Source organism: Microcebus murinus, chromosome 11 (genome assembly GCF_040939455.1).
Source record: "Microcebus murinus isolate Inina chromosome 11, M.murinus_Inina_mat1.0, whole genome shotgun sequence".
NCBI lineage: Eukaryota > Metazoa > Chordata > Mammalia > Primates > Cheirogaleidae > Microcebus > Microcebus murinus.
In genome coordinates, this window is record NC_134114.1 from 31,357,507 (window position 1) to 31,376,019 (window position 18,513).

The following is an 18,513-nucleotide window of genomic DNA, read 5'->3' on the forward strand; positions in this document are numbered from 1 at the left end:
ATCTGGGATATTACTTTGATCATGGAGAATGAATGCTTGTTTAAGGGACAAAATAGTGCCACCTGTTAGTCTGAGGGAGAAATTACCAAAGATGTTCTTTGTCCATTTTCTTAAGGACGTTTTCAGAAATGTTTTGTGGCACTTAGCAAGGAGCCTGCCACACAGTAGGCAAATGTTTGAATGCCAAAATAAACGAATAACAGCTCTGATGAAGTTATAGCAACATTATATTAAGAACACACACATACAATTATGTGAAGTATTTGCCAACACATACTACTTCCTGAATATAGAGCTTTATAAATAGAAATCCTCTAATGTCATGAACCTACTAGTGCTTAAATTTTGTTTCGTTTTGTTTTTATTTTTCAGATATGGGAAGAGTGTATCTGTCAGCATAAATTTTGTTTTAAGGCATGATTTGAACCCCAACAGGTAGAGTTTCTTTGGTGAAATACAAAGGCAATTCAACTTATGAAATAATGTTTCATGTATTAGGTTCAGTGGAGGCTCAGCAAAAGTAAATTTCCTTCACCCTAAGCTTTAAACTTAGAGATGGCGTTTTATGTTAATGTACTATATACTGCTATGTTGATTGGCTTTCTTCGTGATAATATCAGAAGCTAAGTGTATTTTACATCTGAGATACCGAACTTTTATATAATTAAAACACTCACAGCATTGCCTTTATTGGTGGAGAATATATTTTTATGGAGGAAATCCTAACACGATGATTCATATATTTTAAAAAGAAATGTATTTTTTGATGCTCTGAGTCATGTCCTATTTAAGAGATCTACTTTTGAGCTAATAATGAAGCACTGATGAATATGAAATTTTAAAAAATAAAGATAATTGGTACCAGGACTTTATTAAGCATTTCACCGAATACAAAGAAACTGTTTTTACATTAAGAACACAATCTTATCAAAAAAATTCACATTTGCTATACAGACTGTAGGCCTGGATTTTTGTTACACCACATTTATTAAAGTATCAAAGACCAGATCCTAAAAAGAAAGGCACAGATCTGTCTCCCTCTGGTGAATTTCTGATGTCTAATGAAGGAAATGTCACCAGCTCTGCAAATTCCCATCCTTTAGAAATGAAGCAAATTAACACAATTTTGTGCAAGCAGGAGTTATGAGACAGAAATGTTATATTAAGGGATTTGGGTTTTCTATACCATTTATAGGAATTTCAAGAGAGGAAGTAGCTACAAAAAATGTTTCAAATTATATCCATGTTCAGATTCTGTCAAGGATTCACTGTTGAAAATAGTAATATTTGAAAACTTGATTTTAGGAATTCCAACATAGTTCTATTCTCTGCAACTGTTCTAGAATTTAGCCTTCCATTTCACTGTTCTTAATCTGGGGCTTCTTGGGTTTTTAATTCCTAAGAAAAGTGCTGGTCATTATAATTTGCTTTGTCAAATCTCTGTCACATACTAAGTGTTAGGGTCACATTCTCTTCCCCGCCTGTGGCCCAACTCCCGCCTCAATGTTCTGAAGAGAAATTGACAGGGCTGTGTCTGTACCTCAGACTCTTCTTATCTCTTCTTCCGGCAGTGAAGAGAGTTCCTCCCTATGTCAAATTTTCTACCATTTTATAGATAACCAGTTCTAACCTGGTAAAAAAAATTTGTGGTAAGGTGTTAATGGGGGGAATAATGGATTAGTTCATTACCTTGCTGAAAGAAAAATAAATTGAATTTTAAAAGAAACCTGGTACTAAGGTGAAAGGTGTTACCCACTTTCCAGGAGCATGTTAAATATGTGGGTATGTTTTGGTTGTTCCAATACTAAGGAATGCTACTTGAGGGATTAGCGGGGAGACTTTGGGCCTTTACCACAGGCAAGTAAAGGTAAATTTTGAATGCCATGACACTAATATTATGAAGATACTTGCTTGATTATTTCATCTGTAGTTGAGTTGGTCTTTCATTAACCATTTGAGGGACCTGGCATGGACCAATATTTTCCTTCATGAATGATAATATTTTCATGAGGTATCTTAATATAGGGAAATTGAGGAAAGTAGATCTCACCCTTTATAGGTAGCCCAGCTGAAAAAGACAGAAAGGCATTTGTGCGTAAGGTTGCCAGATTTAGGAAAAAATATATTAACACAAGACAAATGCGGTTAAATTTGAATTTCAGAGCAACGACATATTTTTTAGTATGTCTAATAAAATATATGAAAAATGCACTAAAAAATTCATTGTTTATCTGAAATTTGAATTTCACTGGGTGTCCTACAGTTTACCCAGAAGCCTTAAATATTGAAAAGGAATAATTGAGGATGAAGAAAAAAGTAAATGAGAAGATTAATAATATTCTATACTCAGATGTCAAGCCCAAAGAAGGTTACATAGTTTTTGCTTCTAGCAAGATCACATGTGTAGATCCTCAAATTAGTCATGAGTTTTCTACTCTTAGACTACAGATAGGGCAGCTAGGAAAAATGTAAAAGTGTTGCATTGTTGTTCTTTGAGAAAAGAACTATGTTGGAACCAGCTAATGTTGATGGGCCTTTAATGACTCTCATAGCGCCAAGGTGATTCATCTTGCTTAAGAAGTTCCAATTTTTAAAAAAGTAATGGTTTTGAGAAACAATTTTCCATGGAAAACATGTCATTAAAGCAAAATGGGTTCCATGTTGGGAAGAACAATTTTAGAGGTGCACTGGTTCTGTTGCTGATAGAAGCAAATGTGAAACTTTATTTATATGATGATGAAATTTAAAAATTAGTTGACGTTTGATCATTTTGGGGTGCTCTGCAAGCTGGACAATTTGCTTTTGGGAACTCATTTAAGTTCTAAAGCACATTCCTCATAAAATTTTTAAAAAGCAATTTTTAAGGAAAACATAATTTGTTTAAATTTTAAATCCAAATTGCAAAAATAATAGCAAAATGGCAATAAATTAAGGCTGCTCATAATGTGCCCTTTTTTTAGGATAAGTCTGATTTTTTCATAAGATACAATACACTTACACACACATACCACATAAAATCACACACTTTTGACTCATACAAATATACATTTAGAACTATCTACAAAAGAGTACCACAGATGAAATAAAAATTACACAATTTTAAACAGATTCAATCAACATGTTTTACAAATTCTACAGGACATTTCATTGTTGTCATTGGGAAAACAATTTAGAGCATTAAAATTGTAACACAGGAGCCACCAGTAAGTTATGGCAAATATAGCATTTACACCATGATATCACTGAAATCTAGTTGAAAAGACTAAAGTGCTATAAAATAAAATGCTTTGAAAACCCTTGTTTAGCATATCCTGAGGGACACTATGCATTATTTTCTATTAGCAATTCAAAATGTGAGCACTCTGCCTATGGAGCTCCTGTTCATTTGAGTGACCAAAGGTTAGAAGATTGTGTCATTGGATCTGTAAAACTGTAGAACTGAAAAACTCATGGAAACATGCATTTCCTGAAACTTCTAACTTTCTAGTCTGAAATCCTTACAGGGAAGAACCTGAACAGGTAGCTCTGGCTAAAAACATGTGAGAACCTGAAAGAACTTAAAACAACTTTAAGTGAAGATGTGTGTCTGTGTTTATAATTTCAAGTCTACCTTAGATTCTCTAGCTTGAAGTATAATTGACAATGTAGTTAGACTATTACTGCCAGGCATTTCTTGTTTCTGATGGTCCTATTTTTCACCAGTTCTAGTAATTTCTCTCTTCTTAAATATTAAAATATTTGAATCATGTTTATGCCTACTGGCATAGGAGATATTGATTTTAAGAGTCAAAATGGCAATAGATACAGATTGATTAGAGTGCAATTTCAACTTCAATAATGTATGTGTATGAAATGTGCATATGGTGTGTGTGTACATTGTGTGTGTGTGCATACACACAGGTGCTTACCTGCCAAATATTCTATGCTCTAATACATTCATTAGAGGTGGCACTCCATGAAAAGCGAGTTTTCCCAGTATGGCTGAAAGTGAATATTGAGGTCATCAAGTAGAATATCCTAAGGCTTTTAAAAACTGCCTCCTCATTCTCTACATTCACACAATTTGTGTAGTAATAAGGGAGACATAAACGATAATGATGGGAGAAGGATTCACCGTAGTGGTCCTTCAAATTACAGACAGGAAAGCAAACTTAAAAATGATGCTCTTTGCATATTTTCCCGCCCATTTCGTTGATTTCCTGCTGTAGATTGGGATTTTATTTCTGGTTTTTTTGTTTGTTTGTTTTTGTTTTTTTGCCTTGCAGGACTTGCCAAATAAAATCTTAAGAAATAAGCAGAACAAAAAGTGCCCCAAGATGTATCTACTGCCATCTTGGGGCCTATTTGTAGCCCTTGTGCTCCTAGCTCTCTGAAAAGACAATGCCCAGCTAAGACAAAGGAGGGTAAGCTTCGATTGCATATCATCATTTCTCACTTCTTGAGGGCCCACAGCCTGCTACTTAAGTGTGCTTCAAACAGCCAAAGGCACCTTCTCTCCATTCTCCTTTCCAAGGAATCCCTCCTGGTGAACTCTCCCTCTAGCTGGAGGACCCCATGGTTCACTTCTACCTTTTCCCTCCTTTAGAAATTAAGGCAAGACCATATACTCTCAGTGCCAGCTACATAGGCACTGTATGTCCACATGGAAACCACAGCATTGAGATGAAAGTACCTTTTGTCTAACAAGGTTTCTGGGTGCATATCATTAATAGCAACAAAAAAACTTTCCCCAGTTAAGAAACTGCACAATTAGTCCAAAGCTTCATCCTATTTGTTTTTTCCAGCACCCAAATGACAAGTAAGACAAAGTTAATTCTAAGCAAACATAAGAAAGCATTTAAGTTCAAGAAAATATAACATAGTTACCTCTATATTTATTTAGCTAATATGTTGAAAAATCTGTTTTCTGTAATATTTATATAAGTTAAATCCTTGTGTCATTGCAGGTGTGCTTAGCTAAAGATCCTCCTGAAGGATGAAAAATGGTAGCTAGTTAGAGAGAAAGTCTGCCCTAAAAGCAAATTTACAGGACATAAATTTCAATAATCCATAAGCTTTAAAAATGATTCATACTCAGTTGCACATAAAGAGCCAATAGCTAGAAAGACAATAAAACTGCAACAAATGAGAAAGTGAAATAAGAAAAGAACTACATTTTGTAAATAATTTTCACATACATTATAAGAGTTTCAGTCTTAAAATTTAATTATTTAATATTATCAATATACTGTCTGTATATTGTCTGTCTGTATCTGTGTGTGTTTGTGTATATTTGTATCTGTCTTCACAGAAGTGGGTATATTGTATACACACAATATTGGTATTGGTATATTGTATACACACAACTGGAATGTTTAAAAATATCTGTTGCGTGTATATGCATGACATTTAATCTACCACAGGTACCCACACACAGCTCATAGACATTCTCTTCAGTATAAATAATTTCTATTCTCTCCCTGCAGTTGCTAATAAGTACTGTTTTCTAATAATGAGTATTTATAATCTTGAAGTCAACTCCCTTATCTAAGGTTTAAGAGATTAAGCCATAGGGGCCATATTTAAATTAATTAAAAGATGAGGGCATGCTTTTATTTCTCTATAACTCTACTTGGCATGGACTCTATTGTCCCAGGAAACTATTGAGGTGTAATTATTTCTAAATATGAAAATAAATCATTCATAATTGTAAGAATTTAGACAAATTTTATATTTTTTAAAATAAATGCCTCACAATAGTTCCTGTGAGGCATATAGGTAATAGTTATTGTGCTCTTTTAAAGATGTTTTTTAGAGTTGTCAAATATCACAAAGACACCAAAGAGGAAGCAGCACTTCAAGTTGTTTTATCATTGTTCTTCCATGTAGACTTGAACTGTCAAATGTTACGCCATAGAAACTTAGTGTGAAACTTTTGCCTCTGCCTTAATCTCATCCCTGAGGTAGGATGAAACCCAGAAGTGGTGAGTCAGTGCCAATTTTAAACAAAACTGCCAGAGCACACATATTTCAATAATTTCCTAAAGGTATTTAATAGATCATTGTAATTTCATGGACATAGTTTCAAAACCGTTCCTCTAACTCCTTCTGCTACCCATCCTCTTTCCTCCCTTTAAGATGAAGACTTGAACTGAAGCTTCTTGAGAAATGTTCCTCAAAATCTGGGATTTAGAATTACATATTTGGAAATCCCAATTTGGTAGTAAAGCTTACACAGTCTTCCATTTGTTTCTTTTTTTTTTCTTCCTTTTTTTTTTTTTTAATCAAGAGAATTGTTAAAAGGGCTTTTGTAAGAGTTCTTTTCAAGGTTCCTAATTTTAAAACACTTGTTAGACCTTGTATTTACCGAGCCCTTGCAGGGCAATATTATTTAAGAGATCACTGAATTAAAATGCCATCCATCTCCCTCATCTCTAAACATTTTTCACTATAAAGTTGGCACTCATAGTTCTTTCAAAATAGTGTTTACTCTATATTTATAGCTGCCTTAAATAGAAATACTATTATTTTCATATAACACAAAAATCACTGATTATGGCCTCCAATATTACTGATACAGGAAAACTAATTTGATGCAGATTTTCTATGAACAAAAGTTAAGTTATGATTGCCCAGTTGCAAACGACTACAGAATATTATACCAAGTCCCACAAAACAAATAAATTTCAGTACAACAATTTAATACACATAATGTCAGGCATTCAATTGTTTCAAATCCCATACAGCATCTGATTAAAAAGAGCAAAAAGAGCGAGCGAGGGAGGGAGTGGAAAGGTTAGAGAATACAGACAGCATAGGAGCCCTAGGTTGAAATTAGAGAACACAATCAAGTAAACACTCTTACATTACAAAGACTAATTTTGAAAAACAAAATTCACTTATCTTTTTTATCCCTAACACTAGAAGTAGATTTTGCTCATCAAATGGGAAATGAAATATTTATAGTAATATAGACTATGATTATAATCACTGAAGAAATGGTTTCCCCCTTTTCCCACCCACTATCAGCCCTAATCCCTTCCAAGACTCAGTGGAATAGGATGATCAGAGTGTTTACAGATAATATGCCTAATACGATGAGTCTTCTCTATCTTATTCATGGACATTCCAAATAGTGCTATCAAGTGTTGGCTTCTCCTTCATCAAAGACATAATTGAGCTTTATGACAGTGCTGATAAAATCACCAAGTTCTACAAAATCGGCAGTGACAATATTGATGCCACTTTCTCCTGGCTTCTGCGTGCGGACCCACTGCATCATGGCAGGAAGAGCTCTGAAAAAGGAAGGAAAAAGAGAAATCACAGAAGGCATTATTTTTCAAACTTTACAGTTCTCAGGCTTCACTTTCATTTTCTAACTAATTAAAATAAATGTCCCAAGTGTGGGTACAGATGGGAAATAAAGGCCAAGAGGCAATGGTGAATTCTTAACCTTTGAAGAAACTCCGCAGGAGAACTATTCACCATATTAGTCCTTGTTGGACTCTTCATCTTCGGAGATCTCATGCACTGTGATAGTTTATAATGAAGTTTCTTCATTAAGAAAACAACATGCTTGCATTTGTATTCTGCTTTGGCATAGTATGACTGCAAACCTTGCAAAGCTATGGATGGTGCATGAACCATGCACTTAACATTTATTATGAGCCCACTGTTTTCAGGAAATATGTTAAGATACTATAAATAGACACAATAGCAAAAGTCTCTGCCTTCAAAAAGGTCACAGTTTGGTGGTGGGCAGGTGGACAAAGAGGAAAATTGTAGCATAGTGTAGCATAGGAATGATCAGGATCCATTCCTTCAAACACATTTACGGAACACCTATCACGTTCTAGTCACCATTGTAGGCACCTGGAAAAATCAAGTGCCAGATAAAAATATTTGCCCTTGTGGAACTTACATTTTCATAAAAAGAGACAGGTAATAAATAACAATCACAAGTATTAATAAATATATAGTTTGATAGGAGGAAATAAATGCTATATAAAACAAAGAAAGTAGGATTAGGCATATGCAGATGGGGAGGAGAGGTGCAGATTGAACTTTAAGATATGGTGGCTTAAAAGTCTTCATTGATAAGGGGACATTTGTACAAAGGTTTGAAGGAGTTGGTCACATAGATATCTAGTGAAAGCATTCTGGCTACTGTCATGGGCCTACAGTGGCAGTATGCCTAAGCTTGGAAGAAGGGTGGGGAGACTAATAAAAGATGAAGTCAAAGAGATAATGAGGAAATGGGAACAGGGCACTGTAGGCCTTTGTAAGGGCTTTGAGGGTACTCTGAGTAATGGTGAGGATCTCGAGCAGAGGAGTGGTGTGCTCTGACTTTCACTATAGGAGATCATTCATTACCATGAGAACATAGAAGAGAGTCGCCTAGCTTAGCCTGGGAAGTCAGATAAAACCTTTCAGAAGAATTTCTGAGCTAAATATTGAGGGATTAGGAAGGTTTAGATGGGTAAAGGTGGGGAATAGGGGATGGAGGATGATGATGCATTTTCAGGCAGAGGAAAAACCATTTCTTCGAAGCATGGCATGTGCTTAGCAGAGGGGATGCAAGCAGATGCATACAGGTGATGGTGATAATGACATGCAATATGACAGCCCATTGGAGTGAAACCTACTACAACTTGAGCAAGGCAGGAAGGGAGGTTTCTATGATACAGGAATAAATGAACTGAGGCCAGAGAGATGATAGTGTATTAACAAAGAAAGTGTGAGGAAAACACACCTGGACCGTAAGTTCCTGGAAGATAAGAAAACAGAAGGAAAGAGAGAAGGGGAAAGGAGAAGAGAGAATAATGAGTTTAAGGACCTCAAAGAAGTTGTGTAAAAAGATTTAAGGAAGTCTTGAAAGATGTTGGAGAGAGAAAGAACCAGAGAATATATATATCGTCCTGATAGAGGATAATCCAGTTGCTTCTAGAATAGTATAACATGGATCTAAAAGGCCCAATTTCTTCAGAAAATATACTAGCAGGTGGGGATATTTGCTCACCACTGAAACAGTTTCAGAAGAAAATTCTATCTTAATTTGAAAAATCTGGATCCCTGAAGCACAGACACAAGTGTATTCAAGTTTGTTAGAAAGACAGATGCTGTGGCTATATGTGTGTGGACACTCAAGGTTGAAGTCTGTTACTTTCTCTTCTGGCCTTGTTGGTGCAGATGAAGCAGCTCTGTTGTGAATGTAGCATCACCTGAGCATTTTAGAGAAGGTGGTGGAAAGAGGACCACAACTAGTGCATTTCCTGGAAACAGTGATTTTTCGACAGACACACGCACCTTGAGAGGTGAGAGGTGGAGTAGGTAAGAGGCTGCAGTCAGTACTGATTCCATATTAGCCTTAACTGAATAGCTTGTTTGTCCGATCTCTTGGGTACGAGGTGATAGGAGGTTCCTGAGCAACTAAATTCTCATCTTAGAACCAGAATTGTCACAGAAACAACTCCTCAGATGCCTGTACTACTCTGAGTTAAAAATTCCTAGACCTGAATTTAGAACAACTAGTTGTTATCCCCATGGAGAGAGGTTCAGAGAACACAAGAGTGCTCTTTTCTGTTTTTGCATAAAATAGATTGCTTTGAGGATTGATGAAACATTCATTTGGAATAGCTTGTAGTCCTTAGATGAAATATGAGTATTACATTTAAAATATCATTCCTCTGAGTCATGGGAATATTTCTATTTTCTGTTCAGGCATATTTTTCTAAAGTCAATATGATACCAAAGACAAAAGAAGCAATAATACCAAGTTAAATCTCAAATAGACAGTCTTAAGTAGAATTATGATAAACAAAAAGACTCACTATACTGGATTAAAACTAGCAAATGCTATTGAAGTTACAACAATTATTTGGAGTAGCATATCTTAACCTTTTTTCATTATTGTTCCCCAAGGAGCCTCTTTGAATACTTTTTTCCCTACTTGCCCTCTTCCTCCATGAAGAGGAAGAGGGCAAGGAAGAGGAAGAGGAAATTTTAATACTACTGATAGACTGCATATCTGTTTATGTGTGTATGTTCTTATACTGTTTGTGTATCTGTGCTTTATATAAAAATATTTTTTTTAGTTTGCTTTCTTAAGAATGAATTGTTGCCCCCTTGGGGGCCACAGTACCATTGACAATTTCCTGATTATGCTTAGTGTTGGACAGATAATTAGAATGAGTTGAAAAGTGTCTCTGATGGTAATAAAATAGCACCAATGTAACAATTTTCTGGGTGTCAAATTATCATAGTCAGTCCAGGACTGCTATAACAAAATACCGTAACCTGGGCAGCTTATAAACAACATAAATTTATTTCTCACAGTTTTGGAGGCTGGGAAGTCCAAGATCAAGGTGCTGGCAAGTTCAGTGTCTTGTGAGGGCTTGTTTTCTAATTCATAGATGGAGCCTTTTCACTGTGTCCTCACATTGTGGAGGGGTAAACAAGCTTCCTCAGGCCTCTTTTATAAGGGCACTAATTTCATTTGTGGGGACTCTGTTCTCATAATCTAATCACCTCCCAAAGGCCTCACCTATTAATACCATCACTGTAGGGGTTAGGATTTCATGGTAGGGATTCAACTACTGGAAGGTGTAAAAAGACAGAAAGAAAAAAAGAAGAGGATTTCAGCATAGGAATTTGGAAGGTAGTGTTGGTGGGGAACACAAGCATTCAGATCATAGCAAACACAAACTGATTAAACTTTAATTTCTTTAAATAATCTATCCATTCATCCATCCATGTATCCATCCATCCATCCATTCAACAAAGATGTACTGCACACTTGTGGAAAATGGTGAGTTAATTGGAGCTCCCTAGAGCAGTCCTTAGGGTTCAGACCTTCCTCACTTCTTTTGGAGAGATGTGGCCACAGTCTTGCCCTCATACTCCTTTTTGTGCTTTTTCTGCATTACAGTCAGAACAGTCTTTCTCAAATGCATTATTCCTATACATGGACAACAGCAAATTCTCTCGTCTTCAAGATATACCCAGCTCCTCAGCAGTGTGTATGGGTCCCTCCATAACTCCCCGATATCAGCTGCCACCGATTCTCCTCTTCAGCCTCATTTATTGCTACTGTCCACCTGCTCATTTGTTCTCCAATAAATACAGTCGAAAGCCTTTCAGTAGAAAGGCTTGTATTTTCCCCTGAACATGCCCGGAAATTTCATGCTTCTATATTTTTTTCAGGCCTTTCCTCTATGAAATATCATTCCTTCCTCCAGTACCCTTCTTGGACTGAGTAATTTCTGTCTACCCTTCACGAATTGGACCAGGAATTATCTCACTCCCTGCCATCCAAATCTGGGTGAAAAAACAACTTTTCTTTTTATACTTTATATTCCTTAAGTGCAGTTTCGTGACTGTACATATTATACAATGTTGAGATTATCCATTTCCATGCCTATTTCTCTTCGGAAAAAATCCAAACATCGTATCATAGTCCTAAGTGTATTCCTTGTACCCACCACAATCCCTAGGACCGAAAGGAAAACAACACATTTTGAACAGAAATGTTGAGCTAGGAATCCTGAGCTCAGATGTCTCAAAGTGTACAAGCAAAATAGACATTAAATCAATCATGACAATATGATGTAGCAAAACAGAGGTGGGCATAGGATTCTATGGGAGCATAGTAGATAAAATAATTCACTTTACTTGGGAGAAATTAAGGAGGAATGTAAAGAATACTTCACAAAACAGGGGACATTTGAACTTGGTAATACTAGGCGTTCTTTGGATAAAGAAGAAGGAAGGCCAAAGAAGGTGAAAGAAGGCATCTCATGAAGAGGCAACAGCACATGTAAAAGCATATGAGCATGAAAAAGATGATGCAATTAGAAAGGACAAGGTGGCCAGAGAGCAGGGGCTGTGGAGGTGTTGGGGGACTGACTGCAGTAAGGGAGGAGCAGGAAAGGTGTTTTGGCTGGTTTGTTCCGTCCCCCCTTTGCAGGCTATAGAGTGTGAGCTTCATTCTATGTGCAATTAAAGGTTCTTCATTGATTTTATTCAATTAAAGAAGTTTTTTAAAAATTTTCCTGTACAAAGAGGAATCCGATTATAATTTAATCTAAAATCTTCCATTTAATTACACTGAAACTTGTATTTTCTTCACATATAAAGAGCTAATTGTCTCCCTGTGAAACTTTTCAGATTGCTATGAGTCTAAAAAACTTTCATTCATTCATATTACCTCTGCCTTTCTTCATAGCCAAGATGTTGCTAGTGGAAATTTGAATATCATTCACTAGTAACATGAAGGAAAACATTTCTAAGTAGAGTTATGCAATCTGAAGAGATAATTAAATTCCCTTTGAATTTGTATATTAATATTTTAACACCTATTTATAGAATGTTCTACTTTAGTATAGAAAGGTGCGATTATACAGATTATACAGATACTGTAATGTTGCCTTAAAAATGTCCCCCCTTTTTATATCTCCCTTTTTATTAGATGCTGGATTTATAACATGGATTTAAATACCATTTCTAAGACCTCACTGAGTGCCACTGAAAATTTTGAAAAAAACATAACGCTACTGTCAGTTCTAAAACAAGACTGTTTCCATTCACATCTCAGCTCCAGCATTTATTATAAGCAAGTTAGTTATCGTTCTAAGCCTCGGTTTCACCATCTATAAAATGGGCATAATAATGAGGATTTAATTAGTATATGTATAGTGCTACAATGAGTACATCCATTGTGTGACAGCCTGTCAATTCCCTGCTTCATGGGCTGCAGAGTCTCAAAGGACAACAGCAGGGGATTCTGAGAGCTGGGGACCAATACCCAGGCATAAAACAGTTGGAATGTAAAAATGAGCATGCAGAATTTCTTTCCAACTTTCACAATTCCAAAGACAGAAAAGTAGGGAACAATCTCATGATGGTGTCAGACAAGATTGGCAATGAGGCTTTGAGGGAAGTACCTTGGAAGGGTTTTGTTTCCTGGGCACATAGTTGTGGCTTTTCCCAACACAGATTCTAAATTCAGTTGGTAAAAGAATTATCAGAACCCAAGCTTGATGTATGAAACCTCAAAGCTCTTCTCTGGGCTGTGAATCTCTGCTGAGGAAAGACATCATCAAACAGATTGCAGGTTTCTTAGAAGAGAAATAGGGAAGTCTACAGGAGTCAGAAACCTCCCTCCTCCAATGAAGCGATGGGAGCATAGAGACGTGAGAGACAGAGGTCTTCTGATGTGCTTGCATTAAGAACTGATTTTGAAAAGACTTAATGGAAAAGATTACAGAGTTGGAAGTGCTGAGGAGTTCTTTTGCAGGTCATACTATTGAGTTCAGTAACCCCCAATGTGCTGATCTTGACTTATTATTAATTCATGTCAATCTCCTACTTAGAATGCTTCAATTACCTACCAGTACTTTTAGGATAAAGGTAAAATCCTTAACTGGTCTATAGGGCCATGAACAATGGCCACTAGAGGTTCCTCCAGCTTCATCTCTTGTCACTGTCCCTTTCACTGAATTCTAGCCTTATTGTCAGTCTTGCCCATCTTGATCAGCCAAGTTTTCTTTGGAGAACTTTCTGTTTTTGTTGTTATTGTTATTTATTTTGTTTTATTTTATCAAGAACGCCTTACCTTCCCTGCCCTCTCACTTGGCCACCACACAAAAAGTTTAAATGTCGCTCCTTCAAAACACCAGTCAGAATTGTAATTGTATTTATGTGTTTGATCAATGTCTGTGTTCCAACTGGACTATAAGCTCTTTTAAGACAAGGACTTCTGTGTTTTCACTGTTGTATCTCCAATGTTTAGGACAGGACCTGGCATAGACTCAATACATATATGTTGAATAAATGAACAGGTTTTACTTTTAGAAAGAAAAGTTCTACTTTTTGAATAGAAATGCATGCCTTAACATAGAGAAATGCTACTTAGTTGTCTTCACTGTGGCTACTACCATGGATTTTTGTTTGTGAACTCACTGCTATTTTGCTGAATAAAAACTTTTCTAAAAAATTAACTTGAAGAATTTTAATTTTTCTGTACTTGGCAGGTCTCACCTGCAAATTTTTAAATTGACCAATTTGTAAAGTGCTCTTCCCTGCCTTACACATAGTGTATCATGAGATTATGTGTTAATGATAATAATAGCACTATTTGTCATCTGTATAAGAGTAAAGTTTGTTAAAATTAAATTTATTTAATCATTTCTTTAATCTGTTATAAATTGTTAGTTATAATTATTAATTAATTAGAATTGAATTTATTAAAAATTTATTATAAATCCATGTCAAATTCATATGTAAGTATATGTTTGTGTGTGAATATGTAAATATATATAAATAATATTTCTATAACAAATGCATTTTATACATGTTACTTCTTTAGCTCCTCTAAACTGTTCTACTTTACAGTTATGGATAAAAAATTGTGAATAATATAACAGTTGTGTCTTTTAGTGATAATGCCTTTAATTTTCAATAAACTGTTTCTTTTATTGAAATAGAATTTCCAAAATCAACTCATTAATTTTTACATAATGTTCTGATGCACTTGAGGATAAAGATTACCATGAAAATGTCAGTGCCTTGTAACTTCCTGTCTCAAGCCCAACCTGAGAAATAGAGGCTTCATTGATCTGCAAAATTTAAAATGATGATCATAGGTGTTTCTTCTTCTGAGCAACTGAGTCACTCAAGACCAACTTATTAAAATCAAGTCTGAGAGATTTTAAAATGCGATTTACTATCAATCTGGTCATCTCTGAAAGTTTGGAAATTTTACTTGGAAATATAAAGAAGAGAAAAACAAAATAAAAAGAAAATGTTGCCTGAAATGTTAGCATTTCATGTACCAAAGCATTCAGTGATAAAAGGCAAAGACTTTGCATTTATAGATTACACAATGGTAGGGACTTCAAAGTAACAAGTGTACAAGTGTATCCATACATGTAACAAGGTGTACAAGTGTATCCATACATGATAGTGTCCATAAACACAAGACTTACCATTTTTTGCTAAACCTCTCTCTATTTGGGAAGCAACATATCTGATTTATGCCTGATGAAAACAGCTCATTTTTTAAAATAGTTTTTTCCCCTAAAATTGCACTCAGAGAAAGAATTGTCATATGAATTATCTGCAAAATCGTGTCCTAAAAGCAACTCTGGAGATTTTAGGCCACCTGGGCCTCCTGAATAGAGCTAAAATCGTGAGTTTTCCTATGTCCTGCACTATGTACTTTCATAACAAAATTACTGCAACTGTTTAGGTGTGAAACAGAAAATAATTAAAGGCATGACTACACATATCATTAATCTGAATTCTTCCCCCTTGTGGCTACAAGAAAGGAAGAAACCCCTCTCTCCTTGACTTGCCCAGATTCTCTGCTCAAATCACATTGAAACTCCATTTGTAGTCTGATAGACATACCTGCTCAACAAATATGCATAAAACAACTCATGAGGTAAATATTATTCTGTGTGCTGAGGAAACAATGGTGTTCAGAAACAGACATGGCCTTTGCTAAGATTAATTTTAAAAACCAACAAACACAACTGGATTGGTGTTAAAAGAGAAATTTGAGTTCTGGTCCTGACAAGAGTAATGTATTTTATTTATAAAATTATGGTAATGCATAAATTATGCAAATACTTTGAGTATCAATTTTTCCCAATTGTAAAATTAGGAACTACAATAATCCCTTGGGGTTGAGGATCACACCCACGTCACCATCCCCCACCTCCCACACACCCAGGGGGTGATATCTTTGATGGTACTATCCAAATGTAGTCCAGGGTTGTTCAAAATTCAGCCACAGCCTTGTGTACAGACATGTTTTAGAAGCCACATATACAAACACAGGAGATGCTGACTAACTTACCGGAAACACCAGGCACAGGGACTGACCAACCCTCTCCTTCATCCCAACCACACTAACTGCTTTCCAAGGGAAAAAAAAACCCGGCCCTCAGAAGTACACAGGGCATATCTCACCTTATTCCCATGCCCAGAAGGTTGTTAGTTTAGCTTAGTTTTGTGTTGTTTGTTTAACAAAAAGCAATGCATTCAAATCAAAGCAAAAACACCATTTGTTTCCTTTGATCATGGCAACAGCAGCCTTTTTTATTTTGTTTTGGCAAGGAAACCCATTAAAAATCTATTTTCAATTAAAATACGATCACATAAACTACATGAAAAATGGTGTTTAGAGTTCATAAAATGCACTGTGTCCTCGGGCTCATTGTTCGCCTCAAGCCAGGGTTTCAGAATGAGTCACAAACCCTGCAAGGAGGAAACAGAATGTGAGCACAGCCAGCTCTTGATGGGGGCCTCCTGGCATGCAGGGACTGTTCTGTCTGCTATTTTCTAAGGGAACGAAGGGAGAAAGAAAGCTTTGTAAGTTCTAAAGAAAGAGACCCCTCCATATATTATGAGATTTAGATTGCCAGGAGATAGACAATGGGTTTTCTTTCAAGGGTAGAATCTCAGCATAATGAACACTTCTGTGTGGGATCAAGTGTTCTCACTTCACGGTCCCTACTTCGGCACAAATAGCCCCTCACTCAGTGCAAATGCATGGGGAATTTGGGTACTCAAAGCTCAGAAGCAATTTACCTGACTCAAAGCATCCGGTTTCTATCTGCTAGCACTGTCCTTTCTTTCTCCTCTTTGGAAAGATTTTCATTTAATAAGAAAGAGCTGCTCCTAAACTTGTGCTGAAGTGAAGATTTTACATTTCTGGTTTTGCTTGGAACAAACACCTCAAGGACTATTTGGGTTTATCCCTTAGTTCTCAGTGGTTCCCAACTTGAGGGTCTTGAACCTAGGAATATCAGAGGTAGGAATGTTGAAAGCCGCAACAGACATCAGTCACCCACGTGTTCACATGGGTTAACAAAAAATGCCACTTTTCTTTACTGTTGGCAGGATCATTTTATCAATTCAGTTTTTTTAGTATTGACTACATATTGCTTATTCCAAGTTTTAGTGGAATCTGCATGCTTTTAATTTTAATGATGGGAAAATAAAGTGTACTTATAAAGTATGCATTTGTTAAGAAGAGAAGGGCTCTGTAAGGTAAAATAGTAAGAGAGATCCTTGATAGTTAAATCCTGGTAGCTGCTGGTGTCCACGGCATTCATATATTCGCTCATACTGTCAACAAGAGTGTATCAGTCCTACCATGTAGCCATTGTTGGGTGGCTACAGGGGTGATTAGTTATGGTCCTTGCCTTGACTATGGAACTAATTCTAGAATTACCTGAACTACTACAAATAGAAATTGCTTAATTGCTCTGAATAGCCTTGCATGAAAACACTGGAAAATGGAGATGTCCATGAAGACTCTTTGGCCTCACAAACTGGCCGTAGGTCCCTTTATTGAAACACATTCCAATTCCAAAATATATATATATATATATATATTTCATGGACTCTCATAAATTCATGAGGCTAAATAAAAACTACTCTCCAAGGGCTCATAAGCCAAGTAAATATTTATGCACTTTTAATGGACTCCCTATAATCAATGCAAAGGCGAAAGAGAGAGCAAGAGCTTGGGAATAAGATAGATTCTCATTTGAATAATAATAATGTGGCCTCCTGAAGGTTACTTAACCTCCCTGATTCCCCTTTTCCTCACTGTATAATGGGATAATAATGGTACTGACTTTACAGTGTTTTTGTAAGAGTAAAACAATATAGTATAGATAGGTGGTATATAGAGGTCAAGAGTGACGACTTCTGAGCAGATTGTCTGAATTCAAATCCTGGTTGTGTTACTTTAGGCAAATCACTTAAGTTTTCTAGCTCTAGTACCCTCACTTGCGTAAGAGACTAGTAAGAGTACAATTGTGAAGATTAAATGAAATAATACGCATGTAAAATTTAACACAATATATACTCGAGAGACATGAACTTAATGAAGGTTAGTTGTTTCTCTATTATTAGTGTCAATTCTTAAAGTGCCTAACACATAGTAGATAGTAAAAAGTGTAGTTACTTTCATTTTCCTAGTTTTGGATGACTTTAAGGCAGGTAACTGGGAAATGTTACTCTGTTAACTCAGACATGTAGTAACTGCTGTGATGAGCCACCTAGATCCTCCTTTCCAGATAGAGGGTGCTCATTCTCCCAGCTTCTCGGAGCATTGTTGGCTGACAGTTCTCAGCTGAGTTTCTGTCTGAAAGTTGCCCTCAGCCAAAGAGAGGTGCCTCTCTCAAGGTCATATACCTTCCCTGGGGATAACCTGCATCCAATGACTGGAGGGGGGGGTGAAACAACTGTGAAGGTCCACCCCAACTCCAGAGCTTCTTGTAGGCTTGGTTGAGGCCTTTGTTCTGACTGCATCACAGCCCAATATCTCCCTCTCCACAATCCTGCTTCCTTCGCTCTCCCATAGGTGTTGATCACAAGAGAACTCCAGAACAAAGCTTATGCGCACTAATCTCAGCATCTTAGATGGCAGAAAATTCTGTGATCATAAAATCCGTCCTTCACTCCTAGTACAAATCGAGAGTGGCCTCTGACAAACTTAACGAGGTAGAGAAATTAAAA

The 18,513-nt window shown here is 36.3% G+C and overlaps 1 protein-coding gene across 1 annotated transcript in view; it reads right to left on the minus strand.

Moving 5' to 3' along the window:
- Positions 1 to 6,722: 6,722 nt before the first annotated feature.
- Positions 6,723 to 18,513, minus strand: part of PLCXD3 (phosphatidylinositol specific phospholipase C X domain containing 3) — a 146,372-nt gene continuing 134,581 nt past the window's right edge. The window contains exon 3 of the mRNA XM_012777777.3: positions 6,723 to 7,274. Coding sequence (XP_012633231.1) covers positions 7,121 to 7,274 — 154 coding nt within the window. The 3' untranslated portion in view covers positions 6,723 to 7,120. The remainder of the gene's footprint in view (positions 7,275 to 18,513) is intronic.